At 39.7% G+C, this 25,859-nt stretch overlaps 2 protein-coding genes across 4 annotated transcripts in view; both read right to left on the reverse strand.

The window, feature by feature from the left end:
• Positions 1 to 1,317: 1,317 nt before the first annotated feature.
• On the reverse strand, positions 1,318 to 5,828 carry cd226 (CD226 molecule). 3 transcript variants are annotated; one of them, XM_041968273.1, is made up of 6 exons: positions 5,687 to 5,827; positions 4,728 to 5,051; positions 4,174 to 4,554; positions 3,746 to 3,848; positions 3,071 to 3,125; positions 1,318 to 2,640 (listed from the first exon to the last, which is right to left on the reverse strand). In XM_041968273.1, exons 1-6 carry the CDS (start codon positions 5,748 to 5,750, stop codon positions 2,491 to 2,493), a joined length of 1,077 nt encoding a protein of 358 aa, XP_041824207.1. In that variant the 5' UTR covers positions 5,751 to 5,827; the 3' UTR covers positions 1,318 to 2,490. The 3 variants fall into 3 exon arrangements, with proteins under 3 accessions (XP_041824207.1, XP_041824209.1, XP_041824208.1); XM_041968275.1 differs by having other exon boundaries at positions 1,318 to 1,595; positions 5,687 to 5,826; XM_041968274.1 differs by lacking the exon at positions 1,318 to 2,640 and adding an exon at positions 2,655 to 2,935 and having other exon boundaries at positions 5,687 to 5,828.
• Positions 5,829 to 6,030: 202 nt separating this feature from the next.
• rttn (rotatin) overlaps positions 6,031 to 25,859 on the reverse strand; it is a 33,064-nt gene continuing 13,235 nt past the window's right edge. Inside the window, exons 21-49 of the mRNA XM_041968271.1 lie at positions 25,267 to 25,384; positions 24,718 to 24,814; positions 24,557 to 24,622; positions 24,260 to 24,451; positions 23,160 to 23,402; positions 22,556 to 22,712; positions 21,341 to 21,507; positions 20,866 to 21,085; positions 18,250 to 18,378; positions 17,600 to 17,710; positions 17,020 to 17,178; positions 16,592 to 16,669; positions 15,897 to 16,095; positions 15,656 to 15,756; positions 14,833 to 14,920; positions 14,338 to 14,539; positions 13,992 to 14,082; positions 13,548 to 13,698; positions 13,257 to 13,394; positions 12,599 to 12,789; positions 12,267 to 12,372; positions 11,982 to 12,079; positions 11,657 to 11,734; positions 11,210 to 11,336; positions 8,163 to 8,353; positions 7,752 to 8,025; positions 6,579 to 6,682; positions 6,270 to 6,339; positions 6,031 to 6,184 (exon numbers count right to left, since the gene is read on the reverse strand). Coding sequence (XP_041824205.1) covers positions 6,105 to 6,184; positions 6,270 to 6,339; positions 6,579 to 6,682; positions 7,752 to 8,025; positions 8,163 to 8,353; positions 11,210 to 11,336; positions 11,657 to 11,734; positions 11,982 to 12,079; positions 12,267 to 12,372; positions 12,599 to 12,789; positions 13,257 to 13,394; positions 13,548 to 13,698; positions 13,992 to 14,082; positions 14,338 to 14,539; positions 14,833 to 14,920; positions 15,656 to 15,756; positions 15,897 to 16,095; positions 16,592 to 16,669; positions 17,020 to 17,178; positions 17,600 to 17,710; positions 18,250 to 18,378; positions 20,866 to 21,085; positions 21,341 to 21,507; positions 22,556 to 22,712; positions 23,160 to 23,402; positions 24,260 to 24,451; positions 24,557 to 24,622; positions 24,718 to 24,814; positions 25,267 to 25,384 — 4,026 coding nt within the window. The 3' untranslated portion in view covers positions 6,031 to 6,104. The remainder of the gene's footprint in view (positions 6,185 to 6,269; positions 6,340 to 6,578; positions 6,683 to 7,751; positions 8,026 to 8,162; positions 8,354 to 11,209; positions 11,337 to 11,656; positions 11,735 to 11,981; positions 12,080 to 12,266; positions 12,373 to 12,598; positions 12,790 to 13,256; positions 13,395 to 13,547; positions 13,699 to 13,991; positions 14,083 to 14,337; positions 14,540 to 14,832; positions 14,921 to 15,655; positions 15,757 to 15,896; positions 16,096 to 16,591; positions 16,670 to 17,019; positions 17,179 to 17,599; positions 17,711 to 18,249; positions 18,379 to 20,865; positions 21,086 to 21,340; positions 21,508 to 22,555; positions 22,713 to 23,159; positions 23,403 to 24,259; positions 24,452 to 24,556; positions 24,623 to 24,717; positions 24,815 to 25,266; positions 25,385 to 25,859) is intronic.

Below are 25,859 nucleotides of genomic sequence, written 5' to 3' on the forward strand. Positions count from 1 at the left end.
CAGGTGGCAGATCTAAAAGAGTAAAAGTTTTGATGAAGAAATCTCCATAAAACTACAGTGGCTTTAAAAGCTTCAGAGTTAGCTTTAAAAAAGTTAGTTAAATAAAAAAACATTTTTAGCTCATTTAGCCCATGAAAGCAGGTTTCATTTTTCTTTTCCCCTCTAAACAGATGATACCCTGACAGCTCTCCAGGCAGCTACACCATTATTCGAAGCTTGATTCATGTGGCTACAACATCTTATATGGAGGCTCAGAAGGTAAACAACCTATAGGTTGTTGGGGTGGATCAGTGAAACCCACCCCATCTTACCACAGTGTGTGATGAGTTTAAACACTTGGAAATCCCCATCAGACCTGAGGAAACCACTAGAGGGAAAGTATCTTCAAGAACCTGTTTGTGACTAAGATGGGCCATTAGTCTTCCAGCAAGATATCTATCAGATATGATAGAAAGTTAGAAAGTTCATCTTTGTGCAGAACCAGTTCATTAAAAAATTTTAAATGGGGCACTGATCCCAAGTAGAGGATGCCCTCTCTGAGTAAGATGGAAGATAAAGTGCTAATTAGTGAGAATATTGTGAGATTTCTCTTATTTCTGGCTTATAGCGTATATTTGTTACAGGCTGTATCCAGCTGCTTGCAGGCATGACATAAAACAGAATAAAAGACCAAAGCTACTATTACTTTACTGAACACAGAGATGCCATGCATGTTCTAACGTTTCAGTAAATTCGTTTGGTATCACTAGAAAATATCACAATAAAGTTTATTCTTTGAAATTGTCAAGTTTACAGAAATTTCTTATTAACAAAGATATTTTCTTGTACAGTCACGTACCAGCTGTTTGTTAAACTGTGTCTATTCTTTTAAGATTTTAAGTGTTTATTAAAACTTTTGAAACCCAACGTCCCTGAACTGGGCGATGTTTAGAACAGATGGTGCCAAATTGCTCTAAAATGACCATTATGGAGGACTCACCTTGAAACGTCTGTACTAAAACCTCTCCAGTTCTATTCTGCTTCACTTGATTTGAGTCGGCCTTTCCAGATAGTGTTCCCACATTGTGTTATGACGTCTTAGAGGTTTAGGGCTACAAAATCATTGTAAAGAGATATTCAACTATTTTTTGTTTTGCTAATTTGGACAAGCCTGATTTTTTTTTAATTTTGCTATGGGCCATATTCATTTGTTTTCTGTCAGTATTAAATATACTGATATTTTCCAATCAACAATAATTTGGCTTCTTAGAAAAAGCTTTTTGCTATCGGTAAATATTCAGTTTCCTTTTCACACACTCCCACACCACAGGAAATTCACTTGCTAACACTTTTATTGTTTGCTCTTTGACAGTCTCCACCAGTCATACACACCAACTTCAATATTTCACATCACACACACAATGAATCATAAGTATCGTCACAGTCAAATGTACAGTTACTGTTTCTGCTGTTTCATCAGCAAGAAGGGAGAAAAAAGAAGAAGAAGAAACTATAATGTCCCTTTTTGTTCCTCATTTCTACCTTGTCCACATTTGTCTTGTTTCCTAGGGGAAAAGCCCATACATCCACTACTGCCTCTGCCACTGCCTCCATTTCTATGGAGATAAATGAATTAGATTACACCAACAGCACACAGCTTTATTGTACTTCAGTGCCAGAAACCTCAAGTATTGATATACAAAAGAAGCAAGTTCAAAAATAAAATAAAAGAATAAATACAAAATTGCCAAACAGAAGACAGTTCATCATCATCTTTTTCACATTTTATAAAGCAGAGAGAAAACAGAGCATACACTTATGAATAAAAGGACAGACAAACTATATGGAGTCATAAACTGCAGCCCAGGATTTGCTAATTAGAATTTAGCTTTTATACAAAAGAGTGTGCTGGAGCTAGAAAGCAGCCATCCTAGACAGAAAGCCTGGTGGGGAGAGAAGTAGTCTCAAGTGATGGTACATTGCTGAGTGACTGCCTTTCTTTTCTGTTAGATGATTAGACACTATCGTCAAGCTTTGAATGGAAACCAGGAGGGATGAAAGTGAAAAGAGTGCAATTACACAGGCTTTTGTCAATCGTTTTACCCGGGGGTTAGAGAAGTGAAAGAAAGATTATGCTTGCTTTTGTCTTCTCTTCTGCACGACGGTTACTGTCAAATATTGTTTTGCCAAAAACAAATGTTTTCTCAACAGTAATTACATACTACATTTAATTAGTATGAGCAGGGTCGGCCCCAAACATCCCTGTCAGCTTTCTGACTCCGAGATGAGCAGCAGCTCGTTAACTCGTTTCAAACTGCTGTGTGGATATTAATCAGTCAGCGTGATCCCGGCATATGATTAAAAAAAACTCAAATAATTATAATCTGCACTTGGCAATGTTTGTTTATTCTTGCTCACATATACACTGATGAGTCGTTTGTGTGTGTGTGTAGCTGAGAGTACAATGACAACTGCGAAAGACACAAAGTACATCCTCACATCATGCCACAGTTACAGCACGTATGTTCTCCTATCGGGATGTTGATGTGTAGTTTGGAGCGATCGCGCAGTCTGCAGGTTGGCATAGATCGGGCAGTTTTTTATCTGTCTGGACTTCTTTGGGATCCTGGGACACATGCTGCTGTTTTCATAGAGGTTTGGCTGTGAGGAGGTGGGAGATGTTAGTCTATAAGGTGTTAGAGAACACAGGTATCTCACAGGTAATAATGCATTAAACCAACAGTGCAGCTGTTTGATGAAAGTTAATATTCAATAATACTACATTATATGCCATATTTTTAATAATGGTTTTGATTACAGATATTTTTATTTCCAACACAGTGGAAACATTTTACTCTTCCACATTATCCAAACTGCTCTGTCGGTTATTGTGATGATGTATTAGTTATACTAACAAACATTAATAGTGTGTCAGGTCATCAGGTGATGGGAAATCCTGCATAAAGTAAGATTAATTGTAAAGTGGAACTGCATTGTAATTAAGAGCATATCTGATTAAAAGATAAGGGAGGGCTTTAAAAGTATCAAGTGTAAAGACGAGAGTAGATAAAATGAGGAAACCAACTCCTACCTTTCTCTGGGAAGGGTGCAGTTTGACTCGGTACTCCTCTCTCCTGTTCTTCTTTCTGTGGAAATTATCAGGCAAAAAGGAAAACCAATGAGCTCTGGATTTTAATCAGTAGTGGGGTAAATAATAGATAAAATCCAATACAAAGCTAAGCTAACCAACTCTGGAGCAGGCCACAGAAAAGCGAATATTTATAGGGAATTTTTCACCATGTAATTTACACATCAGATCCACTTTCTCAGTCAAAAAGCACAACAACTTTTTTTTTTTGTGTGTGTGTGTGTGTGTTCCTTCATATCCTCTTTTATTCTTTTGAACATAGAACTGGACTCTTGAATTTCTGAGTCACAGCCACTTGAAAGCAGAACAAATGAGAGCCACTGTGTGCGTGATCATGCAAAACAACTTGGACATTCTGTTTAAATAAAAGTGACAAACTGTTTGATTAAAAATTCATTGTAAAAGATTTGAGTTTTGATCTGTTTTAACATAAAAATGTGCTCTAAGCTCTGTGGAAACAACTGAGTAGCTGTTAGCTTAGCTCCTCCAGTGTGCTAACTGTCTGCAGCATGTAGTTTTGTTTTTATTAAGGAATCTCTGTTTATTTGTTGTCCAACTTAAAAGAACACAAAGGGACAGACACACTTTTAATTTTGCTCAAACCCAACAAAGGATTACCTGTGCCTCATTGCTACTATGATGATGGCAATAAGCAGAGCAAGGCCAGCAGCTCCAGCCCCGATGTAAATGTACATCATGTATAATGACAGGCTGAATCCACCTAGTTACATAATGAAAATGACATAATTAAATTATGCGATTGAAAGTAATGACATAAACTGAAGTGAGAAATTAAACAACATGGGTAAATCTGTAATGTTAAATGGTCAAAACACAGCTCGGTGCTCAAAAACTTGTCACAGGAATTTGTTATTTAAGCATATTTGAATAGTCTGCCTTCACAAGCATTGTTTTCTTCTTTTTATTGTCTTCCATCAATCACTGTACTTTGTAAGGTGTATTTGCACCAATAAATCACTCTCAGTATGAAAAATAATTAATCATGCAGTCATATAGTTGACTGCACAGCATGTGTGTTTTACTACCTGGAGCAGCAACACTGAGATGCACAGTGGTGGTCTGCACCCCCACATCCGTGTTAAAGGTGCAGCGATAGAAACCACTGTCCTCCTCTGCAACATCAGTCAAGAGCAGACTGACATCCAGGTTGTCGGTGCAGTCGACTCTGCCCCTGTCGCTGTAGTCCTCGGACACCAGGCCACCCTCCACCTTCTTACACACTCCAATAATGCCCCAGGGATTGCCATGAAGCATCCTCTCCAAAATGACCTGGTAGACGGTGCCGTTGTGTTTGTGGTCACATTTGATGGTCAGGTTGTGGCTTTGCTCTATTTTCAGCTCTGTGTCTGCCACAGTCACCTCTGGGGGAGGGGTCTCTGTACCGTTGTCTTCTTCTGGTGGCTCATCTGTGATCACAGGAGGGAGGAGGAAACAGCTCGTCAAAAAAACATAAAAAACAAGTTATCTTAATGGAAACAGCAGAATGATATTCAGTGAGTTTCGTTTCTAAGATCAGCTTTCATTTAGTCATTCAGCAGCAGCGGACAGCTGCCTCAGTGTTTCCTATCATAGCATTTACCTAAATCCTCCACCTGAATGTTCCTGCTCCAGGGGCCCTGAGGGAAGGTCTGAACAGAACAACTGTAGAGCCCAATATCCTGATGAGTGACGTTTCTAATGGAAATACTTCCATCCAACGGTGTGGTCCTCAAAAACTCTACTCTCTCTCTGTAATGGTGAGAAAAAGCAATTCCAAACTCTGGATGGAACACAGCCACCGGATGCTTGTCTGGGACTTTGGTCCAGGACACCATGCTGAGGTTGCCAGTCCAGGGGCACAAGCAGTCCAGAACCATCCCCTCCTCCAGCCGAACCGTAACAACCTCTTGCTGCTGGACAGCAACTGGACACAAATTTTTTATCGGTCAGCATCTGAGTTCAAAATCTGCATTCACTTATAGAGAATAAATAAAAACTTAAAATAAAAAATCTAACCCAGATTAAAGGTTTGCACTGGTTATATGAAACTTGTATTAAGGTGCTTACATTTACAACAACCCAATCATTTACCCCCCCCCCAAGAGTCTCCTCCATGTGGAAGATTACCACTACTGTTCATTTATGTCAGGCTGTCCCTTGGGTAATGCTAATTAGGCTCATTTAAGCCAGTACCCAAGCACAAGTGACAAAAGATCCACATTCTTTAGCGCTTTTTTCTCTGAGCTCAATGTCCACTGATTAAGATCTGGCGGGTTTAGAATAATGACGTGCTACAAAACTTTAAAAAGAAAGCTCTGCTTCCATTTATTTCATCCAAGTTGACTAAAACGTATGAAATGAAAGGATTTTTGTGTTTTAATGGCTCAATTAAAGACTATAAAACTTAATCAAAAAGACTACACTGTTTAAAAATATCCCACAAATTAACATCAAACATGACTTCAAACTTAACTTTTAAACAGCTAAACATGAACAGATAAGACCATTCATTAGAAATTATAAGCATATATATCAAATAAATATGTACTAACTCCATACCTTTAAGAAAAGAGAGAAAAACAAGTACCACGAAGTACCAGTAGTCTTTTTGTACAGCTTCCATCTTGCCCCACCGAGGGAGAATGAAAGCTGCATTGATGAGACGAGTGGATAGGCGCCTGAGCTGCACTTCCTGTTAGCTCTCTGGCTACAGAGAAACACTTGAGCTACTGGGACACAGTTCATGGTAGACCACTGTTCACTCATTGCACACAGAGAGGCACTCTATCACCAGGACTAGGAAAGGATGGCACACTCAGGACAAAATGCCAGATATCTTTAAACCAGAAGCTGTAGTCTTACAAAGGCTTAAAAAGGAAATGACAACATAATTGCTAAAAATCATTTTAATATAAAAATCAAATCACATCTTACCGATACAAAACATGATGAAAAACAATATAAATAATAATAACATTCAGCTTTTTAGCAGCTGGGACAGGTTTTCCAGGCACTTGAGCAGGTAGGCGGTCAAAGGTTCCTGCTTGTTGTCTGCATCTGTAGTTAAAAACAAATGTTAAAATTAAAAATACAAACCCCTGTGTGCAAATGTATCCTTCATCAAACCTACAAAAAGGCATACCTTTCTTAGAGATGGTATATGCCTCCTCAATTTTTAGTCGAACAGAGGGACACTTCAGTGTTGTCTTGGCCTTTTGGAGAAATAGGTTGTAAAAGCATATTAGAAGAAAAAAAAAGTTATTTTGCTTATTTTGTTTTAAAAACAGTCATTTTGTATAGAAGAACACAAAACAGCTTTAAAGTTGATTTATGTGCCCATCTTATACCCAATCAGGTAGAGTGAAGACACACCATGATTTCATTTGACATTATAACACTAATAAAATCCAATACAGGCATGATGACCAGCAGAAGGTTTGTAGTTTTATACCCTCTGATTATTGTGGAGCAACGCCCACAGCGCAGAAGCTCCCAGACAGCAGGTTTCCACCTCTCTACTGTCGAGACACGACAGCAAAACTTTCACAGCTTTATCTGGAAGAAAGATAAATATATAAACAGGAATGATAAAAAAAAACAAGGTTTTATTTATCGAATTGTCTAATAAAAATGTATTTTATAGAAAAATAATTGGGTCGATATCAAATAAATGATGATCTGAGAGCAGGAAAATGAGTTTCACTGTGTCACCGTGTTGCATTGATCTGGTTCATAGGCTCACACCCAACACTGACACTGATTTTACACCATCTCTGCTCTGAATTTTGATCAGAATAATATATCAGACCACTTGTTTCCTGTAAACTGATTGACTTCACATCTGTATGCGAATCTTCAACAAAAGGGGGAATGTAATATTTCCACAGGAAATAAAACGTGCTGTCACATGACAGTTTCCCCACACCTGGTCTTCCCCACAACTCCCACCTGCAGCTTGCACCACACGAAGGGGGGCATGCAAGCTGTGTTTCAGTCTCGTTGACTTCCTCTGCTTTCTTCTACTAAATGCCTGAAAAGTCTTTCATCTTCACCCACCTGAAGCACCGGTCTTTGCAAACATTAAAAGTAAACCTGGTCTAAGAGTTTTATGTAGATTTGTTAATTCAGTGTGTTATTGATTAGCACTGACCAGCCTCTACATTTTCCTTCTGCTTCTGTGTATGTTTCAGTTTGTAAGTTTTTGCAGAATTGGACAGTTCTTTAAAATCACTGGGAAAAAAAATACACCAAATCCTTCACTCTGCAGGAGCTAAGAGCAGCGTGGACGGACACCAACGTGCTACCATGAACATTTTCTTACAGTTTTTGAGGAGATTAATTCCACTCATGTAGGCTTTAGGCACACAGAGAGAACCAGGAAGCTGTCAACCAAACAAATAATCTGCTGATTACTAGAAACAAAGGGAAACAGCTGGTCTAACATATGTTAAGCAAGCATATATATCACCTCCTGGAGCTCCATAATTCAAGCACATATGAGAAATATGGATCTTCTCATCTAAGTCAAAAGCAAAAAGTTGTCTAAGAATGTCAAACCTGTTTAATATGAATTTATTTGCCATCTGAGTGAGTGCAAAGCAGCTTAAACAAAGTGATTTCATACCCTGGGTGATGACATGTGACTTGTTGGCAGGGCAGAAGCAGAGATTGTGAAGTGTGAGCAGCGCATGTCGCCGATGTAGCGCCAAGTCTGCTAGCAGTTCCAGAGCTCCGGTCATCTTGAGGATACTCTGCTGGCCATCCTCAGCAGACGAAAGACTAACCAGCAGCTTCAGCCACAGGCCCAGGAGGCCCCCGCTACCAGCACCTCCTGGTGTGGCCTTCACACCGGCCACCTTGGGCATTGGCACTGACAGGAAAGCTTGAAGGAAATTACTCTGAGAATCACAAGAAAAAAATGACAGCTAGGTTAGATATGTGTCATCTCTAAGTTTCTAAGGTAAATCCTAAGTTATGTTCAACTCATCTAATCTTCTCCTTAAATTTGGCACCAGTCTACATGAAGTAACCGTACCTTCTGCAGGACGCATCTGCAGTCTCGTGATACAGCCAAGTTAGCCAAGAGGGAGAAAGCTAGATTCTGGATGGAGCTGTTGTCTGGGGCAACGGACGTCAGCTTCATGACAGAGTGCATCAGAGAGCTACTGGACGAGCCTTTAGATCCTGCCATCATACTGGGGCTACCACCACAGAGAGAACTGCATGCTGGGAACAAAAATTAAAAAACAGAATACTTAGAATATGCCATTCTTATATATTAATAGATGAACTTCTGTTTTCAAAGAACACAAGGGTAAGGGAATTCTCATCAGCTTCACACCAACATTTTTATTTTGTTGAGCAGATTAGAGCTTGTTGTTGTGATATGTGTCTCAGCTGGGGCATGTTTCAACCAGATGACCAATCTTACTGCATCCGGTAAATGTCAGAGAAATACTCAGCAAAGCGTTGAGGAAAAAAAATTGGTTGGTCATCATATAAGCAAAAATACACCTCTCACCTTAGTTTTTATGCTTTTTTTATGCTTCCTATCTGAAACTGACTTAATTTTGGCCACAGGATGTGACTGACTGAAGTAATGGCTGAGCAACTTTCAAGTCTTCACTTTTCAGACCATGGATCACACAAAACCATGAGGGTTTGTGGCCATTACCAGAGGCGAGCAGTCTCTGGAGGGGTTGGGGGGCTCCACCCATTTTATTCAAGGAATCTGTTCAAGTCTAAACAGATATATTCAAAGAAGTAATATCAAGGCACTTTGTGAAAATGTGAAATCTTATAAGTGGCCTCATGGCTCTCATGTTGGTTGGGGCCAAAAGTTGCAGTCTGAGAATAACATTTGGGAACATTTGGGGTGTAAAAGGTAAAAAAAAAAAAAAAACTGTGGTGACCCAATATTTGTTACCTGATCTCTGAGGCTACATTACCTGCTAGTAGCTGCATTTAGCTGGGAATGCACCAGGTTTTTATTTAAATTTTTTTTTCTTTGTTATTCTCAACAATGTTAAAGCAACACAGTTAAAGTAACGAATGCAATTATTATTTACCCAAACAATCACTAAATCCAGCTCCAAACTAACGTTGAAATCATAAGGAAAATGCTCACATTTAGAACTTTAACGTCCAATGGAGAAGACTTTCTTATAACAACAAATATGCAAACACAACATCTGTCTGCCAGAATTTATTAGCAACAACATCTGGTTTAAATCACGTTAATGTAAAGTATTTACCAAAGTGGTGAACATCCTTATCATTTATTAGATAAAACCAGTGTATTATCTACATTTGGACACTTTTAGCATTAATAAAACCCCAATCCAACAATGAATCATAGGAGCCGCTTGTTTCTTTCCGTTTATCTTACAGCTGGCTAGGTTGGCAACCTCTAATCCCAGTAGCAGCAAAAATAAAGACCAGCCCATTTGGTTGCACGGCTGTCTGCCATTTTCCCAAAACATCTCTGCACGGCTTCGTGGGGAGTTGCTTTTCAACGTGAAGAGCGTCTATGGATATGAGGTGGAACTGCTGCACTGCTTAGTTTGGTGAGGGAATGTTAAATAATAAACTAAACTGGGATAAAAACCAACAAAACTTTTAAATGCATGCTTCTAAAGCACCTTTGACAGGTTTTTTTTTCCTAATCTCCATTCAACATGACTGCTAATGATCCTCTTCTGAATCTGTGGGCGAGGGAAATTACAATCCTTATCAGACCGAGGCTACAGCTACAATTTATTCCATGGGGCCATCAGAAATGTAAACAATAATTCATATTACATCTCTTGTTAGAGAAAATAGCAAACTCGCATTTCACTGGCACAGACAGACAGCCTGACACTGAAAGTTGTTTGAGAATTTTTCTTTTGGGAATACTAAAACCTAACCCTACCAGCACATAGCAACAGGTATGAAGTGATGCTACCCTATTCTTTTAATAACTGTCAAGAAATCATTGTGCAACAGACAAGTAAGTTCTAGTTTAAATGGATCTCTGATATGAGCAAACGATTTCCAGCTGCTGCTTCAAATTAAGTGTTTTGCAGCCGTGCAACATCAAGGGTATTCTATTCTAAGTTAATGTAGAAAAACATGCATTGTTGTCTGTTGTTTTATTTCTGTCTGCCTGGTGGGGCAAGGTTTGAGGCTGCTACAAAAATATCTCAGAAAAATACATGTGACACAGAAAAAGAAAAAAAAACAATCTGAGTGGAGCTAGCAGTGTTAACATAGCTCTGGATGACGGTGGTAGACTGGAGATGAAAGAGAGAGTAGAAATGTCGGCGTCTCTAGAGACTGAATAGTAGCCTGAGGGCGGATGGTGTAATAATAAGCCTGGCTGCATGCAGCCTGAACGCAACCTGCTGTTCTGTTAACCTTTAGGGATATGCTGTGCAACGATTTCACTGATTTCTGCTTTAAGCTCAAACTTTGCTGCTTAAGCTTATTGGAGGTCTAAAGCAAATGAGTTCAGATAAGAGTGAACAAAAATACCAACTGAGGAACTGGTGCCAGTCAGATTGAGATATATGTAAAAAAAAAATCCTCTTCAGTGTTGCACAAAAAAAGAAAAATAAAATAAAATAAAATTCTTTCCACACAGAAGTGCTGTATTAGGCAGACATGTATGAATGCACACAAACAGATTAAAGATCATTTTCTTCCCCTTGAATTTTTTACACTCACATACATAACTTTTACATTTGCATGATGGAATATCAACATGTCAGGCAACACAGAGATACTCTGTTCTTCTCTACATCACCTCCTTTTGGTCTGAAACTGACTGTAGCACATGCAGTGAGACAGCCATGCAGCCTGATGGATTCTGACACTGCGCCTATTGTGACTGGCAGGCAACCAGGCACTGGTCTTATACAGTGGGACACAATGTTGTTCAGTAGTCACTGGAAAGGACAATGGGACTCTTAGTGCAAAGTGTGTGTGACTCAGATTGCTAACCGCAGACAGAGGCGATGGGCAGACACGGGCCAGGCACAATGCCTGCGCAAACACACACAGATGCGCAGACCGAAAAAAACAAGACACACACATGCGGACCTGCTGTGCAGTTGGCCGTGTAGACACACAGAAGCTCCAGCGATGCTTCCATGGTGGGGTCGTCCAATAGGAGCCAAGGCCAAAGAGAATACAGCGCCAGTGTTAGGCGAGCATCTGTGGCAACCGTCTACACACACGAACAAATACAAACAAATGAAACACTTGCACTTTAACAAGATTGCAGATACATTAAAAAATACAACTGCAAAGTGGCTTTTTAGTCCAAAGTTACCACCACTGAGTCAAAGGACCACTTAGAAAATGAAGACCGGCTGATATGCTGTGTAAGTAAGGCCTCACAGAGCTACAGAAGCTAGACTTGCTGACATGTTAGCAGGGCCGTGCAAACTGAGGTGAATCTAATTTAGAAGCACAGCACCAGCACTCTGAGGTTTCATTAAAAATCAATTAGAAGCAGAGAATTAAAAGGCAGGCAATGAGACTCACTTTGCATTCATCGTTGCGGTAAAGAGCACTCTGCAGGATCTCTGCAGTGAGCTTGACTTCCTTTAAATAGCCTCCTTCCTGGTAAAATAGAAAAACCACACAAAGAGCGATATCTTTAATTGCTCCAGATTAAAAATTATCTTTACTACACTCATTAAAGAATTGACAAGAAGAGGAAGAACTTTCTGCTGAATAGTGTAATGCATATTCATAGTATTTATACAAAAACTCTTTCATGTTGGATCAGTTTGTTATTCTTCTAAAAAAAAAACATAAGCAGTGCAGAACTGCTGAGACTGGAAGTTTCCAGACAGTCTCTGCTCACCTTTTTGCGGTTAGAAGCCTTGCTGGGTCGGACCGACTCCAGCTGGAGCTGAGAATGAGTCTGCTTCAGCTGCTCCACACAGCTGTCAATTAAACCAGCTAGAAGACAAGATAGTGGCAGGCTGAAAACTGGGTTGAGGTGATACAGATTTGAGTTTGTTCTCAATATTATTTGACAAATTGACAAAAATAATGGTTTCCTGTTAATGTGAAGAGAGGGGTTTTAAAATGTAGGTTAAACTGCACATGTGACAGCTGAACTGGCGGCTGATGTTTGGGGAATTACCATTGGCTGCGTGGTTTTGGGCTGTGGGACTGCAGGCTAGCAGCGTCATCAAAGCTCTAGCTGTTAGCTTCTTCAGTGGGTCCTGCAGGGTCCTCTTCTCAAAGTTCTGATATCAACAGTAAAAAGTTTATTGTAGTATTTTTTTCTTCTTTAAATCCCTCAATCTATGGGATGAATAAAGTATTATTTTATATCTTAAGATTGTTACATATCATCTTATATTTGCAAAACTCTTAAAACGTAGTATATTAAGCATATTATTGCAATGTATCAGTAACAGCTCTGAGATTAAAAGAACCACCAATCGCGTGTCTGCAACCCCTTGAGCAGACCTGTAGTAACAGTTCACACAGCTGGCTGGCTGAAGGTCCAGTTAGGACGTCCGACAGGGCGCCGCCTTGTTTGGAGTTTGAGCTTGAAGGCTTTTTGGTCTCTTCTGTGAGAACTGTGCAGACAAACTGCAGGGCCGCTGTGTGGAGAAGAGGGTCTCCAAACGTCTCATTCACACACTCTGATAATGTTTCTGCAGACACACAAACAACAAAAGCTTAAAAAAAATCTTTTAATGAATGACTCTGAAATACATACTGAATCACAAAAAGCAAATCTTTTGTTTAAACCCTCTGACAGCTAGAAATTTATCTATGACTGAGGCGGGATGCGCTGCTGGAGAATGCATTAATCATCTAAATTTGCAAGCCCAGATACTATAAACGTTATATACATCTATTTGCAGACAAAAACTCAGAACCCATAAAGGCTCAGCATTCATCTTTTACTGGACTCATCGTGCTTCTCCCTGCATATTAATCAGAGGAGAAGCGGTAGCTTAATTATTATATCCAAACATCTATAGAAGAAACAAAGAGCAATGGTGCAAAAGTCCTTATTTAGTCATCTGCTTTAAGAACTGAAGGCCTCTTCTCATTTGGCAAAATCTCAGTGAGATATTTAATTTTGAGTAAGACTTTTGTCAGAGTATCTATGTACCTGCAAATGTCCACCAGCGCCTCCCGAGCGCAGCAGAGACAGATGGGTGCGATGCTGAGCTGTCCCTCTTCACCACAGTAGCCAGGAGCATAAACATGTCTGTCCAGCACACGCAAACCACATCCCGGGTACCTGCATCTGAGGAGGGAAGGAGTGACTCACAGTTTTTATCAAACCAGACGGCCGAGAAGACACGCACAGATCACACTGTAGCGGTAAGCTGCAGAAGTAAAGCCAGTTTTCTCTAAAAAACAGATGTAATACGATCTTCTTTTCTTTCTTTTCTCTCACCTAATACTTTGGTGTCCAGCATGAAGACATCCACCAGAGAAGACAACAGCTGTTTCAGGAAGTCCATCTGACCAATCAGCTCCTTGCTCGCCTCGATACATGACTGGAGCAGTTTGGAGAAGCTGGACAGGAACTGAAGTTCAGTCACAAACTAGAAAAAACACACATACACACAAATTTAACAACCCAGAAAAAAAAAGATTTACTGAGCTGTTGTGGTTGGAGAAGTGAAAAAATGGTAATAAGGATGGGAAAAGTATAAATATGTGGATGCTCTGAGCATAAACTTAAGTATTCCACCCACATGGAAATCTGGAGGTGCCCTTAGATAACCTAGTGCTACACTGAAACTGACACGGAGTACCAACCCACGGATTTTTTTGAAAAAGAAAATAAAGTGTTGGAAGATCTCCTCACAACCGTGTTCCTATCTGTGTTTTTCACCTGACTTTTGATGCTTTCTCTCTCTCCAGGGAGGATGTTGGGTGTCTTCAGCTCAGTCAGACATGTCTCGATGGGCCTAATATCCACGAGGCTGAGGAGAAAAATAAACATGATGGGAAAAAAAAAGATAACCAGAGGGGGTTACAGCAACAATTAGCAAGTTAACATGTTACAAGTATTTACTCATTTAATCTTTGCAGATTATAAGTAATAACATTAAAAAAGCGCTTAAACAGAAACAGCTAAAAAACAAATCTTTTTAGCTTAACTGAGTCATGGAAGGACAACATGGAAAATATCATGGAAAGAGGTGGTGAGACGGAGGATGGGGAATGAGGCCTGTTACCTGGCCAGGACCTGGAGGAGCTGGTTATGTCGGATGGCAGTGAGGGTGAAATCTGGCAGGATGGCCATCAGGTTGGTTAGCAAGCCACAGTGGGCCGTCAGGAGGTCAGGCGTTACCATGAAAGCAGGTTGCATGGCTGAGGGCTCACCCTGCTGGGAGTCCTGCGATGTAGGAGAGTTGCTTGTGTCTGTATCGCTCTGACCTGCGAGACACATCCACAGACAGCTCACATCTCTGTCTGATTCGAGTAATATCCTGACCACACAATCAGAGGCATCTAACCAAAGTAAAATAACAGAGTACAGTGTCTTAGTTTCTGGACTGTATATCTAAAAGTGGTTTCGGTTTAAAATTGTTCCTTTGGAAACAGCGAACCTCTATGAGGAAAGTAATGTTAAAGTTTATGTGGTATGAAAAGTATACAAGCACTGTTAAAATAATGGTGAATGCACATGTGCACACACTTGTACACACAGACATTTCTCTCTGCAGTACCTTGAGCCATCAGTCTGCTGGCAGGAGTCTCATCAGTGATGCTGAATGGGGAGGCCGCCTTGGGGGTGTGTGCTGCTGAACCTCTTATCTGTATTGGACAACATGAAGTTGTAAGAAAATATTTTGCTTATAAAATAATTCTGCTATTTTAAACCTGGGTACTGTTTTCCCATCTTGATGACAAATGAGCTAAATGAGTATTTATAACTCAGATTGCTATTATAACAATATTAATACAATTTTCCATTTCCCATAACGTTTTCAATATTTCCTCTACTGGGAATAAAATGGGTTTATGATTTACAAATCCTTGCTTTCTCTTTTAATTTACATTTTACTTAACATTCCACTTGTTTGGAAATGTTTTGGGCTACAAGGTGTTACTGTGGTTAGCACCGCAGCCTCACAGCAAGAAGGTCACTGGTAGCTGATTGAGGGAAGTCCCTTGATTCTCAGTACTGGCATGACTAGTGTCAGTAAAACATGAGGAATTTTCTACCAAAGAACCTTTTCTAGATGAACAGTGCTGCTCCAGGAGTAGAAATTTACTACAGAGTGGAGGTCCATTGTAAATGTTTAAATATTTAAATACACAAAAGCATGCCTAAACAGAAAAAAAAAAAAAGTGTTTTCATTTTGACGTAGAGTTTCTCCGGTTGCCAGTAAGAGTTTTTGCTCAGAACCAAACAAATGCCACACATCTTCTTCCCTATTCATCTTCCAGATCACAAAGAAATGGAAAAATATGCTCCAGGTTCAAAATTTGAAATATTTTTCTTGATTGCATCTGTTTATTTGTTGAACGTACAAGAGAGTTGCTGACCGTGGTGCTGGAGGTGGAGAGCGAGCTGGAAGGTCTGCTAGAGTTGACGGTGGGGGATGGTGGTGGATCACATCTCCAAAACCAGAGAGAATTGCCGGAATCTAGACAAGTATGTACATCAAACCAAAACAAAAGAATGAAATAAAATGGCACAGGTAGAAACTTACTTATTATTAGAGCTGTAACTGATTTCTCTCTCTGTTATCTAACAACAGGACTGTGAATATGAATCAGAACTTACCCACTGAAGTGTTCTCCACAAGCCTGGGGCCATCGCTGCCACCAGCATGAGGCTGTGGGTGGAGAGTGTACCTGCCACGGTAACAAATGGAGGCAGAGAGGGCCACATTTTGGAAATACTGACAGTGGTAGAGCAGAGCCTGTAGTGCTGGAAGGCCCACCAACGACACACCAGTCACCTCATCATGGACACAAGGATGCTGAAAGAAAAAAGTCAGTGTAGAGCAGAAAGGTTTTGTAAACATTTATTCTACAGATAACAAGTTACAGATAAATGTGACATAAAACATTTAAAATGTATTTATAGAATTTTGTCCTAGTTTTACTGCTTTTTGTTTCCTCTTCCATCTATTGAGTAATTTGAATATTTTCTAAATCCTATTAAGTAAAAATTCTAACATCCAGCTCTCTCATTACAAAAAACTACATGCAGTGTTCATTTAAGATGCTTTTTGGTGTTTTGACAAAGAAACTACAATTAATTTGGATGTGAGAGCTGTATGATTGCAGCCCATAACATCGTACGGCTTCAGCAACATCCCTGGTCTTCCCTCTAGAACAGAGTTGAGTGAGGTTTTTGGAATAGAAAGGAGGGGACATATAGGGAATCCAGACAGAGAAAAACAGAAAGAGGAGAGAAAGAAAAGGAGTTCAAGCTCTGTAAAGGTTTTTTAACGGGCTGGCGGATCTGCTGACCTGCCAGTGGGAGTCCTTGGCCTCTTCTGCGTTGGCAGGCATAGGCATCACCAGCAAGTTCTGCAAGATAAATGCAGCCTGGATACACAAGCCACAGTACAAAGAGAGAGAGAAACACACACACACACAGAGACACACATACTGGGGTAAGTTGGACTGCATCAACAACAGTGCCATCTGCCTGAATTTGGCTGCTAATACAGAGTCTCATTTTCTGACCAATGATTAACTGAAAGTCAAATTTGTCTTCACTCTCCTGTTAAATGAAGTAAAAAAACTTTCCTTCAGCTAATCTGCAATAATAACCCAAAACAGTCTAATATTTATATTTGCTGCTTATTCCTTGTGAGGCACAAACAATGCAAATTATGACAAGTTTCTGAGCTGAGTAATAAAATGGTAGCTGAGTTTTAGTTCTAGAGTTGTACCTCTCTGCGCACCATGCTGCTCTCCTGCTGATCCAGAAGGATGTTGAGCAACGTGCCCCACAGACCTCCACTGATGTTTTGGCAGCTGGCACATAAAGCCTGGCAGCCACTGGGCATCGAGGACAGAGCAGCACCTAAACCCAAACTAGCAAATCGCACCTGACACGAGAGGGAGACGTACATTTGAAGGAAAAAAAAAAAAAAAAAAAAAAAAAAGAGGAAAAATAAATAAATAAATGGAGAGAGAAAGATAGAGGCCCATGGGCTCTAAGATTTGTATGATTCTACAGTTTAAAAGGTATGTTTGTAACAAGCTAATATTATGGAACAACTACGTGTAGAAATATTAAATGTAAATCTTGGCAATACAGGTTAGTCATAAATCCAGAGAAGTTTTAAAGCTGCAAATGGCAAAGACTGTCGTCTCTGTCAGGGGACACTCATAGACAGACACATGTGGCTTATTTTTGGGAGACTGACAGAGTTTAATATGAGAGGCTGTCATATGTGTCTTCTCCTGTAGAACTTTCATTTCCAAACAGCCCAAACCTAAATTTGTATAAATTTGGAGCTTATTTACCTCTTGATCTCGGTCCACCCAGAGCGGGATAAGCCAGGCCAAACCCAGCTGGGAAGCACTTCCTTCCTCAGTAGTTCCCTCATTTCCAAGCGACCACTGAGAAACCAAGTCCTGATGTAGAAACACAGCCTTGGTTTAACTGTGTGGTATTCTGTTAAGTTTATCAAAACATGCAATAAATACTACTCAATAAAAGTTGGGGATATTCAACTTTTGGATTAAATTGATTGAAAATGTAAAAAGTTCATGTTACACTGATATTATATAATGAATGCAGGACATGCAGAATTATAAAATAGCCAACTCTTTTATCTTAATTAACTTATTAAAAGAAAGGCTAGAAACAAAGAAAGGAACAGTGGTGGGTATATTTTTGGAGCTAATCACCTTGTTAAAGAACAGCAGGTTATACAATAAGTACTGAAACATTAAACAGTTGCACATGAGCATTTGAAAATTTAAAAAAGGTCAGACAAAGTTCACCTGTAAATATTACAGTGCATTTTAGGCAGATTCTGAAATAAAAAAAAAAAAAAAAAAAAAGAATATCGCTAACTTTATTTTAATAGGGTATACGCTTTATTTAAAACTACTCATGCATTCTATTTTATCAGCAACATCAATATGGCAAAAAGCATGCCGACACTTGCCTTGTCCTTGATTTTGGCCATCATCTCATGAGACAGGTGAAGCAAACAGATGATGGCATTCTTGGTCACACCTTTCCCCATGAAAGACAAGGAGTTACCGCCCCATTCCACATAAAAGGAAGAAATCACCTGTGAAAAGGACCATATTTAGTAGAAAATGATAAATCAGAGCAGTACTATTATGTGTATCAATATGGCTCCATCGAGAGTTTGGCATAATTAAAGACTGGAGGAGCAAAGTCAGCTAACCAAAACAAAACAAAACAGAAATTTCCAGTTGTAAGCATGTCAGCCAAAGCATCCAAATGAAACTTAAATGCAGCTCAGAGACTAATTATTTTGTTTTTGTGTGTCACCAGGATGTGAGACCGCACAGAGGAGCAGATGATGAGAAGAGCCAAAGGCCTGCTGAGCTTTAGGGCTTTATGATGCCAAGAGAGGTGGGTGAGAGTTTAAAAGGGTAAAAACCTTTGCTCTCTCACACAAGCCATATACATGAAATAGTTAACAAAAACCTTTGTCTTCTTTTATTGACTGTTGATTAAATCTTTCCAATTAAGCAAAAATAAATAATTATGAAGGGGTCTGTGCTGTGTAAACAGGATAAAGAATTCCATGGGGGTCTTCATTCTCAAGTAAAAACAACAGTTTGGACACCTCTGTGCTGAGGACTGCTGTACAAGCTGGTCTTTACTTTGTTAGACTATTGTTTCATGGACTGTTGAAGAGTTGAACAGATGGAAAAAACAAGGTTGATTAATCTCATCAGCATCTTCTCTGTGTGGCATTTTAAATCAATGAGATTTGTACCCATAGCAATTAATGTCCTGTAACAACATTTTAACCAAATTTTAATTAATTCCTGAGAAAGCACCATGTTTCTGCTGTTACATGTATCTGTAGGTATTCGTGTACAGACGTGGACAAAACTGTTGGTACCCTTTGGTTATTGAAAGAGAAACACACAATGGTCACAGAAATAACTTGAATCTGACAAAAGTAATAATAAATAAAAATTCTATGAAATTTAACCAATGAAAATCAGACATTGCTTTTCAGCCATGCTTCAACAAAATTATTTAAAAAAATAAACTCATGAAACAGGCCTGGACAAAAATGATGGTACCCTTAACTTAATATTTTGTTGCACAACCTTTTGAAGCAATCACTGCAATCAAACGATTCCTGTAACTGTCAATGAGACTTCTGCACCTCTCAGCAGGTATTTTGGTCCACTCCTCATAAGCAAACTGCTCCAGTTGTCTCAGATTTGAGGGGAGCCTTTTCCAGACGGCATGTTTCAGCTCCTTCCAAAGATGCTCAATAGGATTTAGGTCAGGGCTCATAGAAGGCCACTTTAGAATAGTCCAATGTTTTCCTCTTAGCCATTCTTGGGTGATTTTAGCTGTGTTTTGGGTCGTTGTCCTGTTGCAAGAACCATGACCTGTGACTGAGACCAAGCTTTCTGACACTGGCCAGCACATTTCTCTCTAGAATAACTTGATAGTCTTGAGATTTCATTGTACCTGCACAGATTCAAGACACCCTGTGCCAGATGCAGCAAAGTAGCCCCAGAACATAACAGAGCCTCTTCCATGTTTCACAGTAGGGACGGTGTTCTTTTCTTCATATGGTTCATTTTTTTGTCTGTAAACATAGAGCTGATGTGCCTTGGCAAAAAGTTACAGTTTTGTCTCATCTGTCCAAAGGACATTTCCTAGAAGCTTTGTGGCTTGTCAACATGTAGTTTGACAAATTCCAATCTGTCTTTTTTATGATTTTTTTCCAACAATTGGTCGTCTCCAATTAAGTCCACTTTGGCTCAAACAACGACGGATGGTACGATCTGACACTGATGTTTCTTGAGCTTAAAGTTCACCTTTAATGTCTTTAGAAGTTTTTCTGGGCTCTTTTGTTACATTCGTATTATCCGTCTCTTTGATTTGTCATCAATTTTCCTCCTGCGGCCAAGTCCAGGGAGGTTGGCTACAGTCCCATGGATCTTAAATTTCTGAATAATATGTGCAACTGTAGTCACAGGAACACCAAGCTGCTTGGAGATGGTCTTATAGCCTTTACCTTTAACATGCTTGTCTATAATTTTCTTTCTAATCTCCTGAGGCAACTCTTTCCTTTGCTTCCTCTGGTCCATGTTGAGTGTGGTACACACCATGTCACCAAACAGCACAGTGACTACCTGTAGCCCTATATATAGACCCACTGACTGACTACAAGATTGTAGACACCTGTGATGCTAATTAGTGGACACACCATGGATTAACATGTCCCTTTGGTCACATTATTTTCAGTCTTTTCTAGGGGTACCATCATTTTTGTCAAGGCCTGTTTCACGAGTTTATTTTCTTAAATAATTCTGTTGATGGTCGAAAAGCAATGTCTGACTTTCATTTGTTAAATTTTATATAATTTTTATTTATTATTACTTTTGTCAGATTCAAGTTATTTCTATGACCATTGTGAGGTTTTCTTTCATTAAATGAAAGATACCAACAATTTTGTCCACGTCTATATTTGCTGAGAGAGAGCTGGAGACTGGTATGAACCTATGCAGCACAAACACACAACAGAAATACAAGCTGATAGACAAATACACACCTCTAATAATCCACTGAGGTACTTGGAGCAGAGGGAGCTGGACTCCAGGTCTGGGCAGTGGGAGCTCCAGCCTGGCTGAGCAGTCAGGTTGACCATGCCTTGCAAAGTCCTTTCCAGGCTGGGAAGGCCATAGAAACGAGGAGCATCAGACACCCGCAGGCTCTGAAGCAAACGGACTGCCAGCTGGCTCTTGAAGGGACCTGCTAATGCCAAACACAGCCTGGACAGACAGGAAAGGAAACAGTGAAAAAAAACAAGAAAATCAGACTGGCACAGGGGACAACCATGTGATAGAAAACACTGCAATAAAAATAAAAAGCATTGCATACAGTATATTTTCCCCATCTTTAATACCAGTTAAAACTGTGACCTTGCTGAACAAACTAGAGGGTACACTGTGGTTTCATTTACCTTGTTTAATATAAAACCGTACTTTTAAAATATAAAACATGATGACCTGAAAGCATCACCCTACCTGTCAGTGGTATGCGACAGTCTGAGCAGTAAGATGTTAAAGAAGCTGGTGAGTTCTCTCTGCAGTCTCTGGCTGACATGGCTCTTTAGTTCCTCTGGATCCCCTGGGCTCTGAGTTGAGGTCTGGGTCTCCACACCGAGCAGCAAATGAAGGAGAGTTGCAGTGTCCTGAGGGGATTGGCGAATAAATGGAAACTAATGACCGTTTTATTGGCTTGCCATTAAATTTGACGTAACATTTCTGTTTAGCTAAATAAAATGTTTAATAATGGCTTACCAACGTGCACTAACTGCATAATCTATAAATTGTAGTAGCTGTGATTGCTAAAAAAACCAAAGTTGCTATATTTGTAACCCTTTCTAAATGTAAAACTTCATGAACCACGGAGGCAAGATGCAGACAACAGAGAGAGAAGTATTAAAAAATCTGCTCTATGTTGCCAGAAAGACGAATTTCTTCCTGAGCGGTGAACACAGAGTAGGTTGTTAATGCGAGTGTATGAGTGTAAGCGACAGATGTTCCTGAAACGGCTCAGTAATTACAGAAAAGACAGAGCGGTGCAACGCTGCACCGCTCACACCTACCAGGCATTCAATCTTGAGTCTGCTTTAGCTGCCAGGGGAGGACTTATTGTTTACACACACATTAATGAGAAAGCCAAGGTGAGACTGATTAAATCCAAAGAATAGCTCTCCTTGCTAAAACACTGGGACAATTCTTTCCCTCAAGCAAAAACAGAAATAATACTTTGTTGTAAGAGCTAAGGATATAATCTCTATCACATCTGGGGAAAAGCTATGATGTTTTTCTCTTATGAGAAAGTAATATCTGACAATCTGTATAACTTATTCAAGCATTTATTGATGGTATATAACCATCTGTGTTGAAGAGGAGAGAGCCTAACCAGATTACTAGCTAATGGAGATGCTTACACAAGTGCTGTATTTTATTGGTGTGCTCCACACATAAAATACTACAGTCATGAACATCAAAAAGTACAGCACATATGGATAAGATGGCTAGGATGGTTAAACGAGAGGAGTCTGATCTGAAGCCACATACTGAAGCACTGCCAATGCTCCCATTTCACAACTAAAAGTAACTTATTCGCCGTTTATAAAATAAATAAATAAAAACTAAAGAAAAAAAAAAAAAGACATTTTTGAAGTGGATTTTTACTTTTATGGTCGTCCAGAAAGTGTAAATGATCTGTACCTGGTTGAGAAGGAGCTCCAGTATCCAGCGTAGGTCCCTGTCTTCTGTGTCAGGCACAAACTCTGTGTGAATCTGTTTGAAGCAGGCATTCAAAAATGCCACAATTCCCACCAGCAACCTTTCATCCTCAACACAAGCTGGGCGCACCTGCAGAAACCTGTAGGGAGGAAGAGACAGAGACTGTGACAACAAGAGGAGGAGAGCACTGGTGATACAAAAATCACTCCATGCAGCTAAAATGCCATCGACTCGTGTTTTTAATTGTTTTCTTGTCTTTTTCTGTCACAATAAAAAAAACATCACAGCAAAGATAAGATACTAACAAGGAGAAGATGCTGCTAGAAAGGAAACAGCTTGACAACAAACACAATTAGTTAAGTCAATTCAAAGAAATCACTGCCATGATTTTTATTTTATATAAAAAAATAAAATGAAATTTATAAGTTAAAGACTATATATATATATATATAAAATCTCTAAATAAATAAATGCATATAAATAAAATTAAATAAAGGAACAAATATTTCCTGATAGAACCTTTCAGACTCAGAGCGATTATGTACATACAGTGTATAAGTCTTTTCTGAATGTGTCTGCATTGTACCTGGTTAATGCTGTCTGCCAGCTGAGGGAGAGCAGGGTGCCTCTGCAGCTGTGGGTGGGAATGTGAGGAAGAGCCAGTCTGTCAATCAACAAGTAGAGGCAGAGCCGAGAGAGGGCAGAGGCCACCGATCTGTGCTCCGATGCGGTAATGATGGCGTGGACACAGTCCGGCAGCGCAGACGGAGGATGCACCGTCTGCAGTGACAGGAGCTGAGCTTCTGACAGCTTTAAATCAGGATGAAATCTGGGAGGACGAGTGTAAATGGTAAAAAATGACCATTGATGTAGTGACAAGTGTGTTGCATAAGCAGCCCCCTCTGAGGCATGCTAATGTGTGAATTAAAAGCATATTTGTTTGCCAATCCACAGGGAGAAGATGCTTCTGAGTCATCACAGGAGAGAAGTTTGCTAAGAAATGTTTACCACATAGTAAAGCAGTAGTAGCCATGATCACACCAGCTCTTAATTATGCCGTGACGATATGTCTCTCTCCATCTTCACTTCCCACACAAAAGGTGCTTCTCAACTGTCACTGAGTAATTCATCTTGAACAGTTACTTTTCTCCCATTCACACTGCTGTACCAAATTTTAGATGAATTGATCCTTCCATAGCGTGCTTCAAACATCTCTGCCTTAATTAAGCTTGTTAGAACTAGAGAAAGACATTCTCATTTGTTTGAATTAAGTCACATTAGTGGTAAATGAAGACAGATGAAGCACAATATGCCAAGACTCTGATTCTAATACTTCACCAAACATCTCACAGGAGATAATGTTGTACAAGTGCGATATGTACGAGTCTTTTTCTCATTTAGAAAAGCCTGCCATAGATTTATTGTTCTGGTCATTTTTCTTCCTGCAATATGCTTTTTCTCTCAAAACCAACCTAATAAATTACAAGCTTTAATAGATGAATAGATATAAATGAACATCCAGAAAAACCACATGATTTATCTGGCATCAACAGCAAAGGGCAGTTTAGTTTTGCTTTGATATAAAAACAGATCCAACCCAACAGACTAGATGGTAAAAACAGAAAAAGACGCACATAATTTCAACCAAAGTTAAAAAAAAAAAAAAAAAAGCTTTAAGAATCTTACTCAGCAGCATCACTAGCAACATCACGCAGCTTCTCCAGGAGGTTATCTATCCCAGAATGCCATGCAGTGTTCCAGGCTACCTGCAGGGCTTGGCGGGCAGGGTTGAGGGTTAAGAGGTCAGTGGTAGGAGCCAAGATGCAGCAGTACGGGCTAACGGCGTGATGAGTTGCTGCCTGAAAGGGAATGTTGTACCTTATAGAACAATAAAGCAAAGATTAGATTCATGTGAATATTGTTTAGGTTATTTATATTTGTTGAACTATCTGATGTAAATCATTATTTAATGTATGGATTTACCTGCGTACTACTGTCACTGGTAGAGAGAACGGTGAGAGAGTCGCATCTGTGGTGGATTTGTCTGACCTGATGAGAAAAGTCACATCATAAGGCAAACATGGACTTAATGTGAGTTAATAATAGTGGCACGGATGTTCCCATGTAAGGGAAAACAAACTAACCATATTTCAATGCTGGCAATCTCGTCAAATAGCAGCAGACTCATAAGGACGGCAATATCGCTTCTGTTGCCTTTGTTCTCCTTTAACATCAATGATGCTACAAAAAAAAAACATAAAAATTAAAAAAATAGCCATAAACTTCTAGAAAATAGAGAAATTAAATTTAAACTTATGTATAATAAATCTGCATATCTTATGTACAAGTCTCGTTTTCTAGGTCAGAACAATAACATTAAATTTTAATTCCATGTGTAATTATAAGTATTAAATCTAAATAGAATACTTCCTGATTTAAAATGAAGGGCTGGGTATTGAGCTACAAATTATGCAACAAATGTTTGAGCTACTCATTATTGTTAACAAAAGGCTTGTTAACACCACAGCGGCATTGAGCTGAGCTCCACAGCAACAAGTTGCATCATGCTGCATGCCACTTACTGCAGTGACGACATGTTTAAAAGCTATGCATCCGTGGATGATGTGAGTCGAAGCCCCAAAGAGATTAAACACAATGTAGCTGTTACTTAATGAGTTGTGTTGTAAGTGTACCCTTGAGCAGTGTGAGGAGCAGGAGGTTGCGCTGTGCCAGGCTGTGCCTAAGAGACGGATCGGCGTACACCAGTTTTCTCAAGATGCAAACACACGACTCCAGCAGACACGCAAAGCTCTGGGGAGAAATGCAGCACACTCACTAGATGTTTAATTGCAAAGAAGAGGCAAACACACACACATTCTCTATCTGTCTGTAAACACACAGGACTTCTCAACTGTGAATTCACATGAGCTAAACCCGTACTTAGTGACCGGGTGGAGAACTGTGACACATTCAACCTGCAGCCATCCCACGTATGTTAATTAAGTTTCTCTACCCATGATCCACCCTCCTCCATGCAGTCAGACATGTTGGATGATCACCTCTGGCAGTTTCCAGATTCTAGCATTAGGAGTGATCAGCAGACTGTAGCAACTGGAGGGCAGAAATCACTGCTGACCAGGGCCTGTCTGATACCAGTAACAGAGGCCATTTCACCCTACAATCATCCACACTTCAATGACTTTATTACACATCCACTCACTCACACACACACATATCTATATATAAACAAGTGCATGTAAACAAATGGGAGCACATCTGACCCCGT

This window comes from Melanotaenia boesemani, chromosome 18 (genome assembly GCF_017639745.1).
Source record: "Melanotaenia boesemani isolate fMelBoe1 chromosome 18, fMelBoe1.pri, whole genome shotgun sequence".
NCBI lineage: Eukaryota > Metazoa > Chordata > Actinopteri > Atheriniformes > Melanotaeniidae > Melanotaenia > Melanotaenia boesemani.

Coding starts and splice junctions, on each gene's coding strand:
- cd226 (XM_041968273.1), bottom strand. CDS start 5,750: ATGGAAGCTGTACAAAAAGACTACTGGTACTTCGTGGTACTTGTTTTT. Junction 3,849..4,173: donor TCTCAGTGTTGCTGCTCCAG/GTAGTAAAACAC, acceptor TTATGTAACTAG/GTGGATTCAGCCTGTCATTA. Junction 3,126..3,745: donor ATAGTAGCAATGAGGCACAG/GTAATCCTTTGT, acceptor TAATTTCCACAG/AAAGAAGAACAGGAGAGAGG.